General features: G+C 48.1%; 1 protein-coding gene across 1 annotated transcript in view; it reads left to right on the top strand.

Annotated features, from left to right (window-relative positions):
- PTH1R (parathyroid hormone 1 receptor) overlaps positions 1-24,595 on the top strand; it is an 84,964-nt gene extending 60,369 nt beyond the window's left edge. The window contains exons 5-13 of the mRNA XM_068176382.1: positions 2,341-2,435; positions 4,862-5,048; positions 8,029-8,182; positions 14,504-14,564; positions 16,482-16,548; positions 20,179-20,273; positions 22,504-22,645; positions 23,117-23,158; positions 24,233-24,595. Of these exons, the coding sequence (XP_068032483.1) occupies positions 2,341-2,435; positions 4,862-5,048; positions 8,029-8,182; positions 14,504-14,564; positions 16,482-16,548; positions 20,179-20,273; positions 22,504-22,645; positions 23,117-23,158; positions 24,233-24,595 (1,206 nt within the window). The remainder of the gene's footprint in view (positions 1-2,340; positions 2,436-4,861; positions 5,049-8,028; positions 8,183-14,503; positions 14,565-16,481; positions 16,549-20,178; positions 20,274-22,503; positions 22,646-23,116; positions 23,159-24,232) is intronic.
- Positions 24,596-25,139: the final 544 nt, after the last annotated feature.

The following is a 25,139-nucleotide window of genomic DNA, read 5'->3' on the forward strand; positions in this document are numbered from 1 at the left end:
TCCAGCCAGTTCCAACTCTGTGTCATGGGCAGGGACACCTCCACCAGCCCAGGCTGCTCAAAGCCCTGAATATTCTGATTAAATTATAATTAAATTGAATCCCATTGGTTTAGTTACCACACTTTATAGACCAGGATCTGGCAAAGCCAGGTTTGGCCTCTTCCAACAAGGGATGACCAGGGATGGTCAGTCTCTCCTCAGGGTGGACTTCCAGGAGACTTCAGGTGGGAACTTCCTGGAGTGATGGATCTCCAGGTTGTGTCCATGGCTTGGCCATCATGGATTAATGGTTTGTGGTTTTCTGGGAATTATTTAACTTCCCATCCATCTCAGCTCCCTAAGGACGCTCCTCAGACCATGGAGATCGTCGTTGCAGCTGGCAGATCATTCAATGTTTTCCTGCCTGGAGGATCTTTCCTGGTTGTTCGTTGTGGTTTTCATGGAGTCAGGACCTCCCTTGGGATACATGGAACTCCTTTGGAGATTTTGTCCCCTCACGGGTAAATCCAGGGAGGAAAAGGTCCTGGGAACTACCAGTCCTGAGCTCCAAGTGAGGGAGAGGTGGAAGTGGAGAACCTCAATTTTTTGCTCCAAAGGGTTTCCCCAAGGATCTGAGTACCCCCTCCAAGAAATCACATTTCCCAAGTGCTTTCCAGAGTGACTCCAGGTAGGATTTGGGGCACCTCCTCCTCCAAGGAGGGCTCCAGGAGAGCCTTTCTGTGTCTTGGCTCTTGGGGCTTAACCTCCTTTCAAAGAGAGGCCCTGTGGTCAATCAGAGCACTCAACTTTCCAAAACCTCCTGCCAATACAGAGGCTCTTCCCAAGGACACTCCCGCCCATAGGAACGTGGATCTTCTCAGTGAAATTTGTGAATGGGGCTCAGGGATGTTTTGTTAAGGCCTCACAACTTTTGTTTTACTGAAAATTCCAACCTTGGAGTGAGATTATTATTACTATTATTATTATTATTATTATTATTATTATTATTATTTCATTTTTTACCATGGAGGCAAATGTTTTCCAGCTCCAAGAGGATTCCAGCTTGGCAGCAGGGAAATCACACCAGGATATTTTTCCCTGAAAGCTTTGAAATCTCTTCTTCTTGGCTTTTCAGGGCCTGCTGCCTGCACAGACAGATCTATAAAAATCTATAAAAATATCCCATAAATACGCACAGACACACTCAGAAAATTAATACTGGCAAGGGCTTCGCTCCTCCAGTGCAAACCGCAGAGAAACATTCCCAAATCTGTGGATTCTGATGTAATAGGGCTGAGGTTTGGCATTCCAGGACAGCGTTCCAAACCTCAAATCCCAATCAGAGCTGTCATTCAGAGCCCAGCATTCCTGACATTATTTCAGCCTCGTGGGCAGGGCGAGGGAAAGGAGGGAATGAGGAGAAAGATGCTGAACTGGTTGGGTTTTTTGGGATTTTTTTGCTAAAATCAGTCTGGGAAAGGCAGGACAGGCTGGGATGGGGAGGGGGCAGGCATTTTAACCCTTTCCAGGAATCCCTGAATTTAGCTGCAGGATCAAGGAAAATATCCCAGGATTTAATGGAAACCTCAGGGTTTCAAGGCCGTCTTTAGAAAACAGCAACTTAAAACTTCCTAAAAGATTAATTATTAGGAACTCTCCTGTGACAGGACCTTTTCCAATGGCATTTTGGCAAGCTCAGGTTGCGTCTGGATTGGATAACCACAGGCAGAGGCTGCTTGGGATTTAAAAAAGGGAAAAATAAATACAGGTGATTTTTTTCCTCATATCCCATAGCCGAAGTATTTCCTTCCCATGTTTTCTGGTGTGGGTTATGCTCCCCCAGCCTGGACATTAGTCATCGAGCCACGGCTCAATTGTGCAATTCCAGCAAAATTCCCAGCCGGCATTTTTGTCCAGGTGAAAATTCCCAAGTGGTCCCTGAACTGGGTCAGGAGTTTGTAAAGCGCTTTGGGCTCCTTTGGGATGAAATGCTGTGCCAGTCATGGGATAAACCCTACTCCATTATTAATCCCTTGCAAAATTCCCAGCTCAGCAGGCATTTTGTCCAGGTGAAAATTCCCAAATGATCCCTGAACTGGGTCAAGAGTTTGTAAAGCGCTTTGGGTTCCTTTGGGATGAAAATGCTGCGTAACTCCCAGGTATGGGATTAATCCCACTCCATCATAAATCCCTTGGGAAAATCCCACTTCCCCACCTCAGGGAACACAAACCCTGCTTCCCAAAGCTGCCAAAAAGATGGGATTCCCAAAGGATCTGGGCTCTGCGTGCTGCCAGGGTTGTGTGATGCAGGAGGGCCGCGTTCCCGGTGTGACGCTGTTTTCTCCATCATTTCTGCTGCAGGAGGTCTTTGATCGCCTCTATTTGATTTATACTGTTGGATACTCCATCTCCCTGGGATCCCTCACAGTTGCTGTCCTTATCCTGGGATACTTCAGGTAGGCGGCTCTGTTTTTACCTAAGCGACACCGGAAAAGCCGCGAGTTTTTCCGGAAGGATAAAACTGGGGTGGGACAGTTCAGGAAGCCACCAGTGGTGGCGGCATCTGTGATTTGGGCTGTGTTAGGGTATCTTAGGGCAAACTTCCTGGGGGATGGTGGGTGGGATGTTGGAACTCCTTCCACTTCCCTCAGGTGGAGTTTTCCAGGCCCTCTTTGTAGCAAATGGGAAGAGGGACGTCTCCAGGAATTCCTTGGAAGACTGTCCAGGATTTTCTGTCCTTGTTGTCCCTGCAGGTGACTGGCTTAGCTTTAGATGGCTGATTTGCAGAGAAATAAGATTTCCTGAGGGAAATCCCACTCTAAATTCAAATGTTCGTGAAGGAAAACCCAGTTAAAAAGGATGGAAAACTCCCAGGCTGATTCCTCCAATCTCTCCACACTGCTGCTCTTCCCAGGGCTCCAAAACTGACCCTCCTGACTCCATTGTGTCCCTTCCCTTCCCACCATCCCCACCAAGGGATTTAGACCCCAAAATGCCACTTTGAACCCTCATTATCATTCCTCAATCCAGTGTTGCAGATTCCATCCCTGGAAGTGTCCAAGGCCAGGCTGGACAGGGCTTGGAGCAGCCTGGGATAGTGGAAGGTGTCAGGGTTGGAATAGGATGATATTTAAGGTCCCTTCCAGCCCAAACCATTCTGGGATTCTGGGATTCTTGCTAGCACAGACAGCATGGAATGGGAGGGATGAAAGGTGTCACCCATATCCAGGGATTTGTCCTTTGGGAATGTTCTATCTGGTGACCCTATAGAGCAGGATGACCTCAAACCCTGAGCCTCAGATTTGCTTCCCTTCCATGTCTGCTCATATCTTCTCCTAAAAAACCAGCAGAACCTGGAGAAGAGCTGGTGGTGGCCAAAACAGCTACTTGGTGTCTGCAGAGGGATTTGGGAATCTTGAGCCAAGCCCTGGACATGGAACACTGAGAATGAAATGTGTGGCTTTGGGCTCTGAAAGTGCTCAGAGCTCTCAGCTGACAGCAAAAGGTGTCAGGGGGATTTGCTTGGACAACAAATCCCAAATCCATGACAGACCCAGTCCAAGGGGGACTGCAGACCCCATCCCAACACCACACTCCTGTTCTCCAGACCTTTTCCTTCCACTTCATTTCCCACTGAACACTGGCATGGTTGTTAAAATATTCCATGTCCACGTGTGCAAGAGAATTCCTGGTTTTTCTTTATCCATATCTTTATCCCACTTCATTTCCAGCCCAGACGACCTGGGCAGCTGTGCTGGAGCATCTTTATCCCAAGGATCAGAGCAGCAGCAGGGATCAAGCCAGATTTTATCCTCGATAATCCAGAGATTCATTGACTCCCTTTCAAATGCAGGGAACAAAGCCAATCCTCATTTAATAAACCTCATCAGTTCCACTTGGAGTAATTTGGATTATAAAGGCGCAGCGAACAACTGGTGTTGTTACCATAACGTCCTGCAAAAGGGATAAAAACACAGCCTTCAATTAGTGCAGATTATTGGGATTTAAGAGGAATATAAATCCATTCATAAATCCAGGCACGGCACCAGAGCTCCAGAGGGGACCCCAAGAGGTCAGTTCCTTCTTCCCAAAATCCTGATTCCAAAATACACCTCTTCTTCCTTGTTCTGACCCATTCACCCCTCACCATCCCCAAAAAAGCTTTTCCTCCAAAAAGGACCTTAAAGCGCTTTACAGCTGGGATTTGTGGGGTCACTGCTGCCATTGCTGGGGTGGAACCCACAAACTGCTCCAAAGGATGACATTTACAGTAGGAAAAGAGGGAGAAGAGCCCAGCACACCCGAGTTACTGCTGGAGTTGCTCCTAAAGTGAGCTGGGCAAAAAAATTAATGGTTTACAGGAAGTTCTGTGAGGTTTCCAGTGGCCCCAAGTTCTGGAGCCTCTGGAATCCAAGGGTAGGAGTGGATAAGAGAGCAGGAATGGCTTCCTACTGCCAGAGGGCAGGGTTAGAGCAGATTTTAGGAAAGAATTCCTGGCTGACAGGGTTGGAAGGTCCTGGCATAGGGTGCCCAGAGAAGCTGTGGCTGTCCCTGGATCCCTGGAAGTGTCCAAGGCCAGGTTGGATGGGGCTTGGAGTAGCCTGGGATAGTGGGAGGTGTCCCTGCCCATGGCAGTGGGTGGGATTGGATGGGCTTGAAGTCCCATCCATCCCAAACTACTCCATGATTCTCTGAAGCCTCTGGAGAAGGTATTAATCCATTTCCCAATCCCATGGGAGAGCAGGGAGCCGTGACCCTCACTCTGCTCCCCATGGGGACACGGTGCCAGTGGGAGGAGCTGGGGCTCTCCAGAGCCAGAAGTGGTCCTGGCTCCATCCAGCAGCTGGACTGAACTTCCCAATCCTTCCTTCTCCTATTCCAGACGTTTGCACTGCACTAGGAACTACATCCACATGCATCTGTTTGTGTCCTTCATGCTGAGGGCCGTCAGCATCTTCGTAAAGGATGCAGTCCTGTACTCCGGGTCAGCCCTGGAGGAGATGGAGCGGATCTCCGAGGAGGACTTGAAATCCATCACGGAAGCACCTCCAGCAGATAAATCGCAGTTTGTGAGTATTGCCAGAGCAGTGTTTTTCCAGGATTCGTGTCTTTGTCCTCTCTGTTCAACACTCACCCTCTTTTGGGGAGTTTTCCACCCTACTCATCTTTCACAGCTTCTTCCCATCCTTTCCTGTTCTCAGTCCATTGGTTCAGAGGGATTCCCAATTCCTGAGCTAAGGAAAAGCTGCTCCTGTAGCAGTCAAGGTTGATGGTTTGATTCTCACCTACATTCCCCGATAGCCCCTGGAGTTTATGGCTGTGGAAACATTCCTGACCATCCCAGCACAAGGCACCTCCAGCTTGGCTCACAACATTTCCATGGATGGGGAATGCACGACTTTTCTCCCTCTCATGTGGAAAAAAATCATTTTGGAAGGGAAAATGGAGGGAGGGTGTGGTGTCACAGGAAAGGGTGGGGCTCATCTGCAAAGAGGAGGTGTTGTCTACGAGAGGGACCTCAGACAGAATCATTGAGTTGGAAAAGAATTCCAAAGTCATCCCACCTTGGAATGGTTGGCGGGTCCCCAATCCCAACCTTGCCTCCAGCCCAGAGCACTGAGTCCCACATCCAGGAATTCCTTGGACACTTCCATTGATGGCGACACCAAACCTCACTGGGCAGCCCCTTCCCATGCCTGACCACCCTTTCCATGGGGAAATTCCTGCTGGTGTCCAGCCTGAACCTCCGGCTCCATTCATGATTGGGTTAAGTCAATGCAGTCAACCCAGGCAGATGAGTCAACATCCAAAAAGAAAAATGGAAGTGAGGTCAGTTGGACTCTCCTCCAAAATTCCATGGGGATGTCACTCTATAGAAATCTCTGATGGCAATATCTGCATTGTCCATGTGCTAGGGGGGGATGAAGCCCATCCTCACATTTCTCACATCCTGCAGCTCTCAGCTCTCCTTGTCATTGGTCCCACCACGGATTTCCCATGGAATCCTGGATATGGCACCTGTTCACTTCCCACAACTCCTGACAGGAGGGGACAGCCAGAAGGGTCGGGCTCTGCTCCCAGGGAACAGGGACAGGAGGAGAGGGAACGGCCTCAGGCTGGACCAGGGGAGCTCAGAGTGGACACCAGGAGGAATTTCCCCATGGAAAGGGTGGTCAGGCCTTAGAAATGTCCAGGGAGGTTTGGAGGTGTCCACCCCTGGAGATGTCCAAGGAATTCCTGGATGTGGTACTTGGTGTTTTGGTGGGGATCAAGCACAACATGGACACGATGGTCTTGGAGGTCTTTTCCAACCTCAAGGATTCTGGGATAAACTTCCTGCCTATGGATTTGCTTGACTTCTCAAGTCTTTCCCAGCTTGTGCTACAACCAGGGACCAGCAACACCCTGTGAAAAATCAGAGGGTTTGGGAATGTTCCACTGTGCATCCAAGTGTCCCAACTGGAATTTTGTCATTGTGTTCCTTTCTCATCCCGGAGATCCGTGTCATCAATTTACAGAGTCTCACTCAACACACTCCAAAACTCTCATTTTTTTGGAAAGAACACAAAATGTTTCACTGCATTGTTTGGTGTTTCTCCTCTTGCCGGGCTCATTATAAGGAATAATTAGGATAATCTATGGCATTCTTTGGATATTAGCATTTAATGGCATTTCCTACTCTTCGGAATTGCAAGGCAAACAAGCGATGAAGGCGACAATGGATTTCTTTTGTTTCCAAATGAAGTGGGAACTTTGCAATTAGTGCTTCACATTCCCTGCAGGACGCAATAAATATAAAAAATAAATATAGAAAATATTATCAAACCTAGATGGGAAATTTTTATAAATTTAAAAAAAATTAATTAATTTAGGGGGATTTTTAATTAATCTATTTTAACTCCCTCTGTCTGTGAAAGAAAATGAGTGTCATGTATGCATATCTTATCAGTATGCAAATATATGTATAGATGTGTATATTGATGGACAAAGAATTAGCAAAGGAGCTGTACCAGGATAAAAAAAAAAATCTCTTTTTATTTCCGAGGTATTATTATTGGCATTTTCTGTCAGTCCTTTGTATTCCTCTTAAAGGAAGGGACAGCACAAAGATGGGCCAAGGAATGTGGCAGCCACAGAATTCCTGGGAAATCCAACTTCCCAGACTTCAAAGATATCCACATTGACAAGAGCTGGCATTAATCCCAATGTGGCACCAATATTTTGCAGCCTGTCTCTACTGGAGCTGAGAAGTTGGGAAGAAGGATGGCTTTGTCCAAAGGGAGTGTTGGGCCACAGTCAGGGTTTTGCTCCCAAAAAATTAAAGGATTTCAGCTCAGCATGGAGCAAGAGCTCAGTTTTAACACCAGGATGTCCTGGAAGTCTCTCCCAGATGTCCCACCTTGCAGGTCAGGTGGGACACCTTGGGATTTCCAGGGAAAAACCTCCAGGTCCCGTTTGCTCTTGGAACACCTGGCTCCAAAGGCAGCAGGAGCCATCTGCAACAGTTTCCAATTGTTGAGGACAGACAAACAGCCCTGGAGGATCCAGTGGACATCCCTGAAAGGATGGGGTGGCTCCATCCCACCTTGGTCTCTCCATGAGCTGAGGAAGGAGTTGTATTTCCAAGTGCTGTGACTTCAGCAGGACACCTAGACCGGGACAACTTGGCCAAGGCCCTTTGGCCTCCAACATGGACAATGAACATAGGAAAAAATGGAACACAGGGAAAAGATGAACCCCAGCTGCTCTAGGAAGTGTGTAAGCCCCTCATCACTGGGTTGGGAGAGAGCAGGATCAGGCCACCATCACTTTTTCTCTACTTCCCAACTCACCTGCTGTAGGAAAAATCATCTTTGGCTCAGGAGTTTTTTCCCAACAGTTCATCTTTCCTGCTCTTCTGCAGATTTTCCTCCTCATAAAAAACCCCGAAACAGATTTTTTCTGATTTATTTCCTTTCTCCACCTTGTTTCGCACCCCATCTCAATGTGTTTGAGCAGCACAAGAATTTCACCCCGTGTTCCTTCTCTGTTCTTCTGTGGTCACTGCAGGTGGGCTGTAAAGTAGCTGTCACCTTCTTCCTCTACTTCCTGGCTACCAATTACTACTGGATCCTGGTGGAAGGGCTCTATCTCCACAGCCTCATCTTCATGGCATTTTTCTCAGAGAAGAAATATCTCTGGGGATTCACATTATTTGGCTGGGGTAAGTCATGGCTGCTCCTGGAGAAGCCTCTTGGAGGTGGTTCTTGAAGGAAACTGTGGATGGACAGAAATATGGGAGAGGGGATGGAGGCAGGATAAGCGTCAGGGAACTCTTGAAGGAAAGGCTTTCCATCCTGGGATGTGATAATTATTTTTGTGGGGCGTTTTGAATAAGTTAGAGATGGGACTTGTGAGCTGTTTTTTAAAAACTCACAAGAGCCTTAATTATAAGGCTTTTTAAGGAGTAATTGATAAAACACTACTAATAAAAATATATTTTTAACATAATCTTTAAATATTTTGTCTCATAAACTTATATTGCAGTATAAACTTTCTTAATTATACTATAATACACAAACTTAGAATACTATATTCTGGTCTTTTTGTTTACTTCTGTAACTACTTTTACTTTTTCTATATCTCAAACTCTAAAGCTCAAAACTTTCTTTTACTTAGTTTAACATGTCTTTAAGCTATAAATCTACATTTTTATTTTCAAGACCTAAGTTTAAAAGCTTTTTCTAAAGTCTTAAATCCTGTGTTTAATTCTAAACTTTGATTTACAAATTCAAAATTCTAAGAATTCCTTATATTTCGGATTCCAGCACTGGGAAGCCTTTATCATTCCGGAATTGTGATGTTATCATTCTGGAATTGTGGTGTTTTCACTGTGGCTCTTCCAGGGTCTCCAAAAGGATCAGCCCAGGCTTGGAGAGGCAGCAAAAAGAGCCAGGGAATCCCAGGATGGGTTGGGGTTGGGAGGGACCTCAAATCCCATCTAATGCCACCCCTGCCATGGCAGGGACACCTTCCACTGTCCCAGGCTACTCCAAGCCCCAATGTCCAGCCTGGCCTTGGACATTTCCAGGGATCATGGGGCAGCCACAGCTTCTCTGGTGGAGCCTCACCACCTTCACATTTTGCCACTCTTACAGGGCAGGAAATGTGAGGGCTAAATTTGGGATGAGACAGCCAATTTCAGGGATTTAGCCCCACCTCTTCCCAGGATCTCCTGCTGAGAAACCAGTGCTGAGCTGAAGGGGCAGAAATCTGTGGGAGGTTTTGAGCATCTGCTCCCAATGAGAGCCCCAGGCTCTGATTTCCTCCCGCAAACCTCAGCTGGTTCAAATCCTTGAGGTCTCCTGAGCCTTGGAACACCACTGGAAACCTGCAATTTGTGGGGAAGAGTTTTTTATTTTCCTTTTCTTTCAACTTGGGCATCTTTTCCCTGAGTAACGAGAAAGGGGAGGGATGTGGGTGCAGGGAAGGGGCTCATTAGGAGAAGACATTTTGGGCACGCACATTTCGGAGGAGAATGGGATTTCTGTTCACTCCTGGCTTTAATTTTGGCTTCCCAGGAGTTACGAGGTGCTGGGACAATAAAACAACTGCCCACAGTTGTCTCAGAGTCTGAAGGTTGGGAGGAGAACAGGGAATGTTTCCGATGATCCTCAAGGATGTAAGGAAGGGTAATGGGGTGTGGGTTTAAATAGGAATTACAGCAGGAAAACCTGTCCAGGGGGGCTGTAGTTGTCTGGCATAGCACCACTTCCCAAATTCCATATCCAAAATCCACCTGGCCACATCCTGACTGCATTTTTAGGATAAGGTTCAGGTGTGCACCACCCCCACCCCCATTCCAGAATGAGATTTTTGTGAAAAAAAGTTGGTGGCTCTCTCTAACGGTGGAGCTCAGAACAGGCAGGGAACACAGAACTGAGTTTATGAAGGATTGCAGATTTTTGGGATTCAATACTCTGAGGCAGGGCTCTCTCCAGCCTTTCTCCTTCCCAAATGGGATATGGGGAAGGAGCTGCTTCCAAACCTCCTGTTCCGCTGTGCCATAGGTCAGAAACTGCTGGTGCTGACAGATGATAATGATGGGAAGTGTAAATACAGAAATATTCCAAAGTGGGACTCCATCTCTCAGGAAAAGCCTAGTCCTGGACAGCTGGAAAAATTTTGGGAAAATCAACAAATTAAGAGATATTTGATGGGGCTTGGAGCAATCTGGGATAGTGGAAGTTGTCCCTGCCTTTTGCAGGGGGTGGAATGAGATGGGATTTAAGGTCCCTCATCACCCAGATGGTTCTGGGATTCTATTTTGGGGATTTGGCATTTCTTATCTCAGCTGCTGAGGGACGGAGAGGGCTTTGGATGGCACCTCTTTGCTAAAGCAAATGAACAAAACCCCAACTAAATTAAATTAGAAAAGAGAAATAAACTCATCTTCCTCCAAACCTTCAGGCTCTGTAAAAGTTCCCTCTCAAAAAATAACATTAAACTGCAAAGAGCAGACATAAAGAAGCAATTTCCCAGAGGGAATTTGGGAGGAGAGGGAAGCAGCTGGAAAACAATGCCATGTGTTTAACAAGCAAAACCAAAGGAAAAAGTTGGGACAGGCAGGGATTGCTCTCATTAGCCCTCCCAAGTTCTGCCAGGGAATAATCATTTTATCAGAGCGACCACAGGGCTGGAGTCACACCTGTCACAACAGCCAGCGTCCCTGGGCTTCCAGGAGCCTGAGGCTGCCCCATGGAAATTCCTCTGGAATGAGAACACACGATTCCTCCTGGTGGCAGTTGGGATTGCTTTGTTTGGATTGGGATGATAATGTCCACACAGACACCCGCTCAGGCGGATTGTTTGGATAATTTTTGGGCACTGGAAAGAGCAAACCAATCCAGGAGCCACTGGAGACAGTGGAAAAATTCCAGTTCCCTGCAGCGGGCACTGGATCCTGCCCACACCGCAGCAATGAGTGACAGGGAATCAGGGATAAATAATTATTCCACAGAAAAGACAGTTTTCCCCCCTAAAACTGGAATATTCTGGCAATAATCAGCATTGAATTTTTCCTGCCTGGAAATCTCCAAGGTGGAAACGGGCAGCGAAAATCACCCTAGAACATCATATTTATGGGAAAAGCAGGACAAAGAGCAATTCTTTGATATCATCTCCATGGATTTCTGTCCAGTATTTTCAATCCACATCCTCACTGGCACAAGCTCCATCAAAGTCCTCAACTCCCTTCTTCCAAGGGAGACCCCGCTGACAGAAAGGAACTCGCTCCATGCCAGCACCCACCCAAAATAAATAAATAATTACATTATGGGCAACAATAAATCCCTTGGGAGACTCCCAGTTCCTTGCAGCTGCTTTTTGAAGGAAGTTTAGGAACCATGACCAATAGCCAGGAAATCCAAGCTGATTCCATTGGCGTTTTTCCTTCACACCACTTTAATTCCCACACGCATGGCTGGGCTGCCCTGGATTTCAGCAAACTGGAGATTGCAGGGACACCTGGAAAAGATAAAAAAGGATGGTGGGAGGTGCCCCAAAAATCCATTATGATGATCCCTGCATGTTTATCCAAGCAGGAATAATCCTTCCCTGAAAAATTTGTACCAAACAGGACTAGAGGCCTTAAAAGTATTATTGTTATTCCCATTAAACATCAGGAAAAAGGGACACAGAGGGACTCATAAAACACAGGCATTGTTCCTCAGAGAAGCTTTTAAATCCCAGGGAACTGAGACCAGAATTCTCAGGCCTACACAAGGGCTTTATTCCTAAACTCCCTTCCAGCAGTCGCTCCCAAACTCCACATGCACGAAACCGATTTTCCAGCTGCTGGGAGACATTGACACTGGAAAAGCTCTTGAAGGGGTGGGGTGGCCAGCAGATCTTTCCCATTTTCCGGCTGCTGGGGAGATTCCTGACTTTATAGCACCTGCATTGTACACACTGTGTGTGTGGCTGGAAATGCACAGCGCATACAATGTGGATTCTGTACAAGTCGCTCACGGCACGGCGGGGGCTGGGCTGGAGTCGGAAAGGACATCCATCCATGCATCCATGCATCCATCCATGTATCCATCCATCCATCCATCTGTCAATCCATCCATCCATACATCATCCATCCATCCATCCATCCATCCATCCTCCATCCATGTATCCATCAATCCATCCATCCATCATCCATCCATCCATGCATGCACATGTTGGGATTTTTAGGGATAACTGTTTTCCCCTGGGTATTTTATTGTTGCTTGTAAGCTCAAAGTCCCATGTTACAGGATTAGTAAGAATGGGAATTGTGTCTCTTCTGAAGCTCAGGACAGGCAAGAGAGGAACAAATTCCTGTTAAATACATCCAAATCTCAAAAAAAAATCCATCCTTCAGACTCACTTCTCACTTTGCTGTAGTGAGAATATCCAGTATTTCATGGACAGCCTTTCAACATGGCAGTTCCTCCGTGGACATGAACTGAAAGAGCACCAAAAAATTCAATCCATTTAAACCCTGGATGATTTTCCAGAGCTTGCCCTACTTTCCATGGATAGGTGGATGGCAGGGAGGAGGAAAGAGCTGGTGCCTGTCACCTTCCCCGAGCCCTCACTTCCCTCACTCCAAATTCCCTGTGCAACAGGTCAAGGATTTTCTTCCCAGTGCCGGCAGCACAGGGAATTGTGGAGCGGGATGAATTCCTTATAAATGTGGCTTTGTAGGAGCACTGGGCCTGAGTGAGGCTCTGTGTTTAATTATTTATGCTTTCTTATATTACCTCGGCATTCCCAGCTCCCAGCTTGGATAAGGGCCCCGTTGTCCCCGGGTTTGGGACACAGCCGTCCCTGCTCCACACCCCGTGGTCAGGAAAACCTTTAAGCACCCTAATGAGACTTAAGTGCATGCTGAAAGTTAAGCCTGGGCTTATCCCCGAGCCCCAGTGAGCTTAGACTGGGAACAGCCTCTTCACAGTCCCCGCTGATAAATGTCGCCTTTATTTATTTTTTAATAATTTTTTTTCCACCTGAAAGGCGTCATTCTTCCCAAATTTGTGGAAGCTACTGTGGATTTGATCCTGCTTTTTAAGGGAAGCCAGTAGGGGACTCAGTTGTACAAATAACTGGACCCTAAAAAAAAATAAATACAAGGTTGCATTTGGATATTGGCAATTTTTTTTCCACGTTTCATAGGGAAAAGATGATGGCCTGGGGTAGCTGTGCTGAAATCAGGATGGTTCCTTTGGGAAAGAACCTTTGGCTGGATACTTTGGAAGAATAATCCTAAATTTTAGGATTTCTCTGCTTTGTGCAGTGGCTCTCTCATATTTAACAGAGCTTCCAATCCATCCAGGGATTTTCTGGGAGAAACTGTAGGAGCCTGACTCCCGCTCCACCTTTCCTTGATGTGAAGGAAGGGAGGAAATATCTTAGAGAAGGTGTGCTGCAAAAAAACATTGGAATCATGGAACAGTTTCAGTTGAAAGGGGTCTTGAGGATCATCCCATTCCACCTTCTACCATGGGCAGGGACACCTTCACTGTCCCAAGGGGCTCCAAGCCTCAATGTTCAACCTGGTCTGGGACACATCCACGGATCCAGGGGCAGCCACAGCTGCTCTGGGAATTCCATCCCAGCCCATCCCCACCCTCCCAGCTAGGAATTCCTAAGTCCCAATCTCCCATCCATCCCTGCCCTCTGGCAGTGGGAGCCATTCCCTGTGTCCTGCCCCTCCACGCCTTGTCCCCAGTCCCTCTCCAGCTCTCCTGGAGCCCCTTCAGGCCCTGCAAGGGGCTCTGAGCTCTCCCTGGAGCTTCTCCTCTCCAGGTGAACATTCCCATCTCTCCCAGCCTGGCTCCAGAGCAGAGTTCTCTGCTTCCCATGGGATAAGCTGGCCAAAGCTGGTTTCAGTCTCTCAGGTTCCAGCATTCTCAGGCCTTGGAGATCATCATGTCCAACCATTCCCAGCACTGCCAAGGCCACCCCCGACCATGTCCCAAAGCGCCACATCCACAGGGATTTAAATCCCTCCAGGAATGGGGACCCCTCCCCTGCCCTGGGCAGTCTGAGTGTGTAACAGCTCCTTTTGGGAAAGAATTTTCCCAAAATCCAACCTGAGCTTGCCCTGGCCCAACCTGAGGCCGTTTCCTCTCCTCCTGTCCCTATTCCCTGGAGCAGAGCCCGACCCCCCCAGCTGTCCCCTCCTGTCAGGAGCTGTGCAGAGCCACAAGGTCCCCCCTGAGCCTCCTCTCCTCCAGGCTGAGCCCCTTCACAGCTCCCTCAGGAGTTTTCCAGACCCTTCCCAACTCCTTTTCCTTCCCTGGACACGCTCCAGCCCCTCAATATCTTTGTTGTGGGCTCTCCAAACTGAACCAGTTCAGCTCTCAGATGTGAAAGCTCAGCCTTTCCAAGTCTCAATTGTGCCTGAATAATTGAAAGCAGCTCCTTCCACCTTCCCCTAACCCACTCCACCTGGAATTTCGGTGCCGGAGCCCTTGGTCCCCACTGACCTCGTGTCGCCTGTGTTCTTTTGCAGGACTCCCTGCTGTGTTTGTCACAGTGTGGGCCAGCGTCAGAGCCACTCTGGCCGACACAGAGTAAGTCCCACTGGGTTTCCTTCTCTCCCTCTTATGTGCAAAGTCTTGTGGGATTTATGAGAGAATCCAAAAGGAAAAAGAACCAGGCAAAGCTGGAATTCCACTCTGGCATCATTAACTTTTGGAGGAGGGTGGTGGATGGAAGTGAAGGATAGTTTTTCCTTTCATTTTGCAGGATCCAATAAATGGGAATACCTGCAGTTGTTATCCCTGGGGATAAAGGGACTGTGTCACAGCTGGGCAGGGAAAAGACAGGGATCCTTAAAATCCTGAATGAGCAGGAATGAATTTGGGACACAGCAGCTGCAGCACAGTCAGAGAGGTTTGGTCATGCTGGAGTGGTAGAACTGTAACTCCTCCATGGATTTTACGATCCCAGGATGGTTTGGGTTGAAAGGGACTTTAAAGCTCATCCCATTCCACCCCCTGCCATGGGCAGGGACTCATTCCACTATCCCAGGTTGGACAACAAGCCCTGTCCAACCTGACTTTTCCTCCAAAACTCGCAGGCTTGACCACACAAGTGCTTCAATGTTCCCAGGATCCTCCACCTGAGGGTCCCCAGGCATTCCCAAATGGCTTTGCATGGGAAGACACTACTTTCCAAAGGGGATTTCAGCTCCAGGCTTGGGCAGGTGGCTCAGCAGAGCTGCTGAAGGGTGACACATCCGTGACACCGGCTCATCCTCACAGAAGTTCCAGGGAGCATCGGTGGCTTTCCAGCCTCTCTTTCCCTGAGGAGCTGGCCTGGGAAAACTGCAGCTGCCATGTGGGGGTTACCAGGATCAGATAAGGAAAAGCCTGTGGCATTCCTGTCTCCAGAGATGGAGAGAATTCCAACAGGATAATTAACACTGAGTCAGCTTTTCCAATGGCTGCTGGAGACTCCTGGGAGCAAATAGAGCATGTCCCTTCTTGGCAGATGGAGGATTAGATCCCATCATGCCAATATCCCAACATCCCTGTCACCAACTGGCCCTCCCACTCCTCACTGGGATAAGGACTGAAGGTGGAGGGAGGTAAAGGATTCTGGGGGATATTGGCTGCAAGGGCAGGGTTGAAGGAAACCCAGGAAGCAAGAGTGGAACCCCAGCATTGTCCCCATCACCACCTGTCTCCATGGGAAGTTGTGCAGGTTTATTCCAAGGGGGAATCATGGAATGGTTGGGTTGGAAAAGACCTTTAAAGGTCATCTAATCCAACCCCCTGCAATGAGCAGGGACATATCCAGGATTGAAGAGGCCTACAGGGAAACCGAAGAGATTACTCATGAGGAACTGGAGGGACAGGACACAGGGAATGGAATCCCAGAGGGCAGGGATGGATGGGATATTGGGAAAAATTCTTCCCTGTGAGGGTGGGGAAGCCGTGGCACAGGTCACCCAGAGAAGCTGTGGCTGCCTCATCCTTGGAAATGTCCAAGGCCACGTTGGAGGGGGTTTGGAGCAACCTCTCTCCCATGGCAGGGATTTGGAATTAAATCATCTTTAAGGTCCCTTTCAACCCAACCCATTCCAGGATTCTGTGATCCCACATCAGTTCAGCCTCTCCTGTGTTCATAAAACCTGCATTATTTTTAATGTAGGGATTTTTTTTTCTGGTGAGGAGGTTAAGAAGTGGAAAAGGATCCGTTCCTGGCCAGAAGGGACAAGTCTGGATGGGTGTGGAAAGCGCTGGAAAGAGCTTCACCCTCTGGAGAGCAGAACCATCCCAACCATAGGAATATTCTCATTTTTTAGTAGCTTTACAGCAGGAAAAGGGATATTCCAAAGTCCCACTGAGTGCAGGCAGGGTTAGAGCAAGGTCCTTCCACCAGGCTTTGGAGGAACTCATCCTTCCAGGGGGATTTTTCCAGTGGAACTCTGGACTCGATTGCTCTTCCAATGCTTTCCTCACAGGATGTCCATCTCTCCTCAGGTGTTGGGACTTGAGTGCTGGCAATTTAAAGTGGATTATTCAGGTGCCCATCCTGGCAGCTATCGTGGTGAGTATGGGATGAGTGAGGGGCTGGGAGGCCTTTGGGTCCTTGGGAAGAGCTGATCCAGGATTTCCTACTCCTAATCACCCTACTATCAAAAATCCTGCCTTATAATAGTCCCTACATCTCCACTTTGAGGGGTTTGTGTTTGAGGGGTTCTGCCTGGAATTTTGGCAGCTGAACATGGCAGAAGGGTTTGTGAGTGCCTTCAAGGAGAGAAAAGTCCCACATTTTCAGGGCTAAGACCCTAAAATCACCAATGAAACCAACACCCAAGGAAATATTTCCAACTCAGATGATCTTGGAAACTCTCAGGGGCCATGATACATTCTTATCAGCCATCTCCAGATGGAAGAGATGGAATTTGGTGTCTGTAGCTGGACCAAAGCTTTTCCCAGGCATGTTTCAGGATCATCCCGTTATTCCTGAACTGGTAAAAGCTTGGGAAGCCTGAGATGGGAAGGGAAATGAAACCATCCCAGCTTTGACTGGATCTTTAATCACTGAGGGTGGATTATTCCAACCCCCACCCAGGAGACAGAGGGGGAAGGAAGGATCCAAGTGATATTATCCCAAGAGAAGAGGAGCTCTCCAAAGCTGGAGAGGGCATTATAAGAGTTAATTGTCTGCACCAGGTGAATTCAATTATGTCCTAATTAATGAATTAATTAATTACCCTCTTTCCCTCCTCTCTTTATTTGGGGTTCTCCATTGCTCAGTCTCCTGATGGAATCCATGTAAAAGAGCTCATGCACTCCCCCCAGTTCCACTCATCCACGAGTGGAGCCAGTGGGAATCTCTCCACAGTCCAGAGGGTTTGGAATCAGGCTCTTCCTCCTGCCTCCCAAATCAGGAGGCCTTGGAAGATGCTCAGTGTGAGTGAGAAGAACAACAGACACACAAAGAGCAGGAAATTTTCTGAGGTGAATGTGCTCATCTGTGCCATTAGGTGAGATTTTTGGGGTTTGGGGGCGGGTCTGGATTTCATGCTTTTGGTGGAAATTCTCCACCTGGCTCCAGCAATTCCTTGGAACAAATGCATCACCGAGACCACATCTTTGGAAATGGAACAGCAGAGGCTGGAGAAGAAAGTTCACATGGTTCAATTAAATTAATTCCAGCGACCCCATCACATTTCATTTACAGGCCAATTAGCAGAGGATAAAGAGCCCAATTGAGGCTCATCCTTGGAAAAATAAGGTTTCTCCAGGAAGCTGTGCCTGTGCCCTGGCAATTTGCAAATGCAGCTGTTTATTATGCAAAAATATTCTGTTGGTTGTGTCTGTTTAATTTCTGTGGGTTCATATTGTTCACTTGGCTGCTTCTGCCATTCCCACGTTGCTGGACTAAGTCCTGCATTTTCTGGATGGGATTTTGGAGGCTGGGGGGTTTAAAATCTCTCCACTTTCTGCTAATTTGTATGTGATTCCTAATTTGGATGTGATTTTGTGTGTCTGGATTTCTTTTCAAATTTAGCACGTTTGGGGAGATCAGAGGAGTTTCCCTCCTGGATGTGATAAGGCTGGGCATCTTTAATTTTGCCAACAAATGCAAAACAAGGACCCACTTTGGAGCCTTTAAAGCTGGAAAAGTTCCTATAGAGACATAAATCCTGCTTGGTTTTTCCCTTTCAGATGGTTTCCAAGGAATTAAATGCCCCCAGGCTCTGTCCTTCCCTGCCTGTTGGTCTATCCATTCCTCCCTTATCATTCCTGTGCCAGTCAGGAAATTTCAGGAACTCAGGGAATGTGGTTGCGGGGTTGTAAAATTCCCACAAACCTTATGAAAACAAGGAAATGGATATGGGAGAGAATTTTCACTCATATCCCAGTGACAGAAAGGATATGGCACAACCTTTTTTTTATGGAAAACAGTTCCAAACAAGCTTGCACCTCCTCAAAGGAGGAAGAATCCAACCACAGGAGACAAAGCCATGGCAAAACAGCCCCTGATTGCTCAGCAACTCAGGGAATTCCTGGTTTTCCCGGGGAGGATAATTGACCATGGGAACGACTCTCCAATGGTTGCAGTGGAGAAATCTCCCCCATGGAAATGCTAGAACACAGATCTGCTCTGGCTCCAACCAAAATGATTCCAAGGAGGTCTCCTGGACTGTCCAGCTTGAGGTTCACAATGGTCCCTCCCTAAAACTCCGAGCCGGTGTGTGGTGTGATAATTCAGTGCCTCGAAATGCTGAAGGCTCCAGAGGAATCCGTAGGCATTATCCAACATGGATCTGCTCAGTGCAGTTACAGGATGGTCCTGCCTGTACCCTCTCCATAATCCCATGGATGGGTTTGGCTGGGCCAGCAGCTGGTGCAATCCAGGGAAGCCAAGCTCTGAAGAGCTCTACAAAGATGGGAATTTCCCCAGTGCCAACCCATCTTTCCTCTCCATGAGGCGTTGCCATTAAATTTTCCTCAGTGTGTTCCTGTAGGAGTCATGAATGTTGGAAACGTTCTCTCAGATCAAGTCCAACCATTCCCTCAGCACCACCATGGCCACCACTAACCCTTGTCCCCAAGTGCCACATCCACACGGGATTCCACCCCTTCCTGGGATGGGGATTCCACCCCTTCCTGGGATGGGGATTCCACCCCTTCCTGGGATGGGGATTCCACCCCTTCCTGGGATGGGGATTCCACCCTTTCCTGGGATGGGGATTCCACCCCTTCCTGGGATGGGGATTCCACCCCTTCCTGGGATGGGGATTCCACCCTTTCCTGGGATGGGGATTCCACCCTTTCCTGGGATGGGGATTCCACCCTTTCCTGGGATGGGGATTCCACCCCTTCCTGGGATGGGGATTCCACCCCTTCCTGGGATGGGGATTCCACCCCTTCCTGGGATGGGGATTCCACCCCTTCCTGGGATGGGGATTCCACCCCTTCCTGGGATGGGGATTCCACCCCTTCCTGGGATGGGGATTCCACCCCTTCCTGGGATGGGGATTCCACCCCTTCCTGGGATGGGGATTCCACCCTTTCCTGGGATGGGGATTCCACCCCTTCCTGGGGCAGCCTGTTCCAAGGTGCTCAGACACCACTGGAATTATCTTGAGGAGCTGGCCACAAGTTGGGTTCACAAATGTGTCTCCCTGAAAGGCAGTAGATGATATTCCCTGACTGTCCTTGTCTGCTCCGTCCTAAACACTTGCCAGAGCAAGTGGGAATATGGGAGAAATCCAAAAGTTCCATTGCCCTTCTGCATTCTTGAGCTGTCATCTCCAGTCAGGTCCACTCTGTATCTTCACCATGGTGCCTTGGGCTTGTTCCTCTTTCCTTTTGCACATGGAAATGTGGGAAGACATCCTACAAGTGCTCCTGGTATCTCGAGTGGATTTTAATCCCAGCTGGGCTGTAAAGACAAACAAAACCCCATTTTGGTCTTCTCCAGGTGCCTGCTGGGCTGACTGGCTCAGATGTTTCCATGTGAGATGTCCACACCTTGTGAGCCATTCCATATTCTCCCTGAAGGTTAAAAACCCCGAGATCATTCCTGGAACTGTCATCCCTTCCACAGGAAGAACTTCCCCCCCAGCCCCTGGGGGAAACACCAACTGAACAACTCCACCATTTTCATCAATTTTTTTTAACAGTTCTCATTTCTTTGTTGTTTGTTTTCTTTTCCTTGCAGGTAAATTTTATTCTCTTTATCAATATTATCAGAGTCCTCGCAACCAAGCTCCGAGAGACGAATGCAGGGAGGTGTGACTCGAGACAACAGTACAGGTGAGTGTCACCTGTCCTGTCCCCTTTCTGGGATGGGGCGAAGTCCTTGTTCACCCCCCTGGCTGTGGAGAAAGCCCAGGGTGACACTGGTGCCACCTAAAATAACTTGAAATGTTTGTTGTCTTCCAAGTGTGGTAATGCAGAATGAAGCAGAGCAATTTACAACTCTCCTAAACCTTTCAAATTCAGCCTGCTGGAGGTTAGGGAGGAATTCCAGCTCTTCAGCTAGTTTTTGAACCCAAAGTGCAAAAATAAAACATTGTTTGTGCTGTTGAAGGCCGTAAAACTTGCATCAGTTTATTTGCTTGTTTTTATTTTCCTCCTGTGCTTTGTTAAGCTTGGCCTATTGGCTAAACCTGCCCTTGAGCGGGTGTTTCAGTGCCTTGGCTGAACTGAAAAAAAGATTCCAATTTCGTTTCGTTTTTTGTTTGGCTTTCCTTTGTTCTGCCAGCTGGTCTCTCTTGATAATTCAGGTTATTTGTAGCATGGTCAAAAATTGGATGGAAAAATCAGATTGCTGGGACACCATGTCTGCTTGAGAGCTCCCAAGGCTTCTCAGGATCTCCTGGCCTGCCCAACAGGACACTTGGGAAGGGGGAAGAGAGGAATGGTTTGGGATGTAAACCATGAGCTCATTGCTCCCACCTCCCTCTCCAAACACAGGTTTGAGGCAGGAGGGAGATTTGGCAGGAAAACACCTCCCAATTCTCCTCGCTGCCCTGTCAGGGCTCTGATTTATCCATTTATTTACTTCTCCCTGGCTGAAGCTTTGCCATTAATTATGGTTTGGATGCAGCCTGCTCCTTTTAAAGTGTTAAATTCCCTTGGTGGTTTGCAGGCGCTGGACAGAGGCAGTGCCGGGGCTTTCTGGGAGTGATTCCTGCCCTTCCCGATCCCTGCTGCACTCGGGGACTTGCTGGAACTCTTGGCACGAGGTCAAATCCCTCAATTAATGTCACTTCCAGGCAAAGCTGATTCCCACTGGAGCCAGCCCAGCCAAATACTCTGGGCTGTGGTGCCTCTGGGGAGTCCCAGCACTGATCCTGTGCTGAGGTGGAGCTGCTTCCTGAAAAAAGGAGCTTTTCCAAGGGATGCTGAAGCCCAAAGCACCTCCTAGGAGTGTTCACCTCTGCTCTGTCCTCTTCCCCTGGATATCTAGAGTAATTCCACTCCTAACTCACTTCCCTCTCCTCCAGATCTGCTCATTGCACAGGAGCCACTGATCCAGGGTGGATTTTCCTGTCTTGCCTCAACGGAGTGGTTGAGGTTGGAGAAGACCTCTGGAAGCCAATTCTCCACCCTCCTGCTCAAGCAGTGGCAGCCACTGCAGGTCGTGTAGGACCACGGGAAGATGGAGAACCATCCTTTAGGGATAAGTGGATTTGGTGGATTTTAGTTGGAGCCCGAGGGCTGGAATTGCAGCGCAAATTCCTTTCCTTCCTTTCCACCTTCCCCCCATGATCCTGACCCAAGCCTGGAGTTGGTCTGAGGCTGGAAAAGCCACCTCAGTGTTGTCACCTCCAGCATCACACAGGGACAAGTTGAGGGTTGGACTGGCACGTGCTGAAGCATGAACCAACAGCTTGGAATTCCAGGTGGGATTCCACAGCACCTGTGTAAACATCCCATATCCAAGGGGGCAGGGAGAAAACCACAAGCAACTTGTGCCCAGCGACAAACCTGGCAGGGCTGGTGATGCTAGGGAGGTTTATCCATGCACTAATTCCTTTTTTTCCCCCTTTTTTCCCCTTTTTCTCCCCATTCCCCTTCTTTTCCCCCTCTTTTCCCCCCTTCCCCCCTCTTTTCCCCCCTTTTTCTCCATTTTCCCCTCATTTCCCCCCTTTTCTCCCTTTTCCCTCCCTTTCATCCCTTTCCCGCCATTCCCCCACTTTCCCCCCCATTTCTGCCCCCTTTCCCCCCTTTCCCCCCATTTCTGCCCCCTTTTCCACCCCCTCCCCCTCTTTTCCCCATTTCCCCCCCTTCTTTCCCCCTTTTTCCCCTTTTCTCCCCCTTCTTTCCCCCCTTCTTTCCCCCCTTTCCCCCCATTTCTGCCCCCTTTTCCACCCCCTCCCCCTCTTTTCCCCATTTCCCCCCCTTCTTTCCCCCTTTTTCCCCTTTTCTCCCCCTTCTTTCCCCCCTTCTTTCCCCCCTTCTTTCCCCCCTTCTTTCCCCCCTTCTTTCCCCCCTTCTTTCCCCCCTTCTTTCCCTTTTCCCCTTTTTTTCCCTGCAGGAAGCTGCTGAAATCTACCCTCGTCCTTATGCCTCTGTTTGGCGTTCACTATATTGTTTTCATGGCTATGCCATACACAGACGTGTCAGGGATTCTTTGGCAAGTTCAAATGCACTATGAAATGCTGTTCAACTCTTTCCAGGTATTGGAACTCCGGGAAAACATGGGAATTTCAATGGGGAGAGGAGGGAAATGTGGGTGCAAGGCTGCCTTTGGAAGCAGGGTTTACAATACACTAGAACTAATTTATCAGGGGATTTGAAAATATTTTAGCCTCAATTATGTTTTCTACTTGCAAAATTCAACTAGAAAATGGGAAATGTGTCCAGCAAAAAATGTTCTTCCCAATTCTTCCCAATGCACCCCAGGATCCCGTTGGCCTCTCGTCCCCCAGGACACTCTGCTGGCTCCTTGTCCACCAGGAGGGCCATCCACAGGGAATTTTCTCTGTTTCCCTTTCCTGCCCCACTGAACAATCCCACATTTCTCACACACATTTTCCACAGCGGGTTTTGAATGTCCCCATTCTCAGAGAAGCCTGGGGGAGCTGGGCAGAAAAGAGACCCAAATTTCCCTAAATTCCCATTAATTTGTTGTTTCTTCCTCCTTCCAGGGATTTTTTGTTGCCATCATATACTGTTTTTGCAATGGAGAGGTGAGTCGTGAACATCTTCATTCCCTCCCTTCTTCGTTTAATTCCATACCCAGGTGAATGCACATCAACACAACCTCATTTTTCTGCAACAAACAACTTTATTTTGCAGTCCAAGGTGTCTCAGACCCCATAAAAAATTCAAATACTCTTTTTTTTTTTTTTCTGGTGGAAAACCCCCAGGTCAACATGGCACCAATAAATGAGCTACTAGAAGCAGCTAATGCAGAAAAAAGTGGAATTTTTAATTTCCTACCTCAAGTGCTGCTTAGTGCTTTTTCATTTTAAATTAGGAAGAAAAACACATTGATAGAGTCACTGATTAACAAAAAAAAACTGGATTTTTCCAGGCTCTTACGACTTTTTTTTGTCTATTTCCAGAATAATATACTTTAATTTTCTCATTTCCATTAATTCACTCTATTGATGCTAATTAAGAAAGTGGATGGTCAGTGGCTGCACCCTAGGGAAGAACTTCCACAGACTGGCATAAAATGAAATGTATGGATTTTAAAGGGAATTTATGACCTAAATGTATGGATTTTAAGGGGAATTTATAACCTAAACTTATGGATTTTAAGGGGAAATTGAACTACAAAATTGCTGCTTATGTTCTGCAGATAAAACAGGGATAAAATCTAAGGGGGATTGATCTCATCCTAAATTTAGCAACCTACTTTAGACCCAGTCTAAAATTCCCATCCTAGGGAAATTTCTCAGGATTCAGGTGCCTCTCAAGGTGGCTTTCCCACTGACACTTGATTTTTATGGGACATTGAGACAACTCCCTCCTGGATGTGCTGCTCTCCATCCCTTAACCCTTGGGCAGAGCTATCTCACCTTTCCGGCCAGATCTTTTCAGCCATTCAAGCTTCCCAGTGTCCAATATTTCATTTGGAAAGGGCAGATTTAATGTGAATTTACCATTCTTTCCAACTTCATGGAATCACAGAATCTCCTGATTTGGAAGGGACCCACAAAGACCATGAAATTCCAAGTCCCCACAGAGTTTCCCACCCATTCCATCTTCTCCCGCTCATGGGGTTTTTTTTCCCCTCCTTTTTTTTTTCCCCTTAGGTCCAAGCAGAGATAAAGAAGTCATGGAGCAGGTGGACTTTAGCACTTGACTTTAAAAGGAAAGCCCGGAGTGGGAGCACAACTTACAGTTATGGACCAATGGTTTCCCACACCAGCATCACAAATGTAGCCACCAGAGGGGCGCTTGCCCTGCACCTCAACACGAGACTTATCCCAGGGACCCTCAACGGCCACCGGAATTTGCCAGGTTATGTGAAAAATGGCTCCATTTCAGAGAATTCCATGCCTTCCTCCGGCCCAGAGCAGTACAACAAAGATGAGGAATACCTGAATGGCTCCGGGCTTTATGATGGAGACAGACCCACAGTCCTTGTGGAAGAGGAGAGAGAGACAGTGATGTAAAGACAGGAGGAGGAAAAAAAATTCAGCCAAAGGACGAGAAAAAGGTTCCTGGAGAGCATTTAGTGGGAAAAGACCATCAGGCCATGCAGCGGAATCCAAGGGTTTCCATGCAGCTCCTCTGTTCTGTGGAATGAGAGATTAAGTTATTTGGGAAAAAAAAAAACAGCAGCAAGCCACCAACGTGGCCAGTGGGTGATGCCATCCATGAATTCCGTGATCCACGTTCTCCTGGTGATAACAGAGCTCTCCAGACCTGCTGGACACCAGAGATCCTGGGAGCTCGCCAGGGAGGGCTGCAAAGCCCTGCGTGGTCCTTGGATCCCTCGAAGAGTGGGGGTGGCCAAGGAGGACGGGAGCGTCCCCCAAGAAAGCAGGAGGCGTGCAGGGAGGGTGCAGTGCCATCGTCCTGGGAGGGGACAAGCCACCCTGGGGGTCGGTGGCTTGGGTTTGGTTTGTTCTCTGCCTGTGGATCTGCCTGGTGACACACACAGAGCTGGGAAAGGCCCCGCGATCCGTCGGTCATGCATTGGGTACAACCAGACCC

The sequence above is a fragment of the Anomalospiza imberbis genome, chromosome 1 (genome assembly GCF_031753505.1).
Source record: "Anomalospiza imberbis isolate Cuckoo-Finch-1a 21T00152 chromosome 1, ASM3175350v1, whole genome shotgun sequence".
NCBI classification, from domain to species: Eukaryota; Metazoa; Chordata; class Aves; order Passeriformes; family Viduidae; genus Anomalospiza; species Anomalospiza imberbis.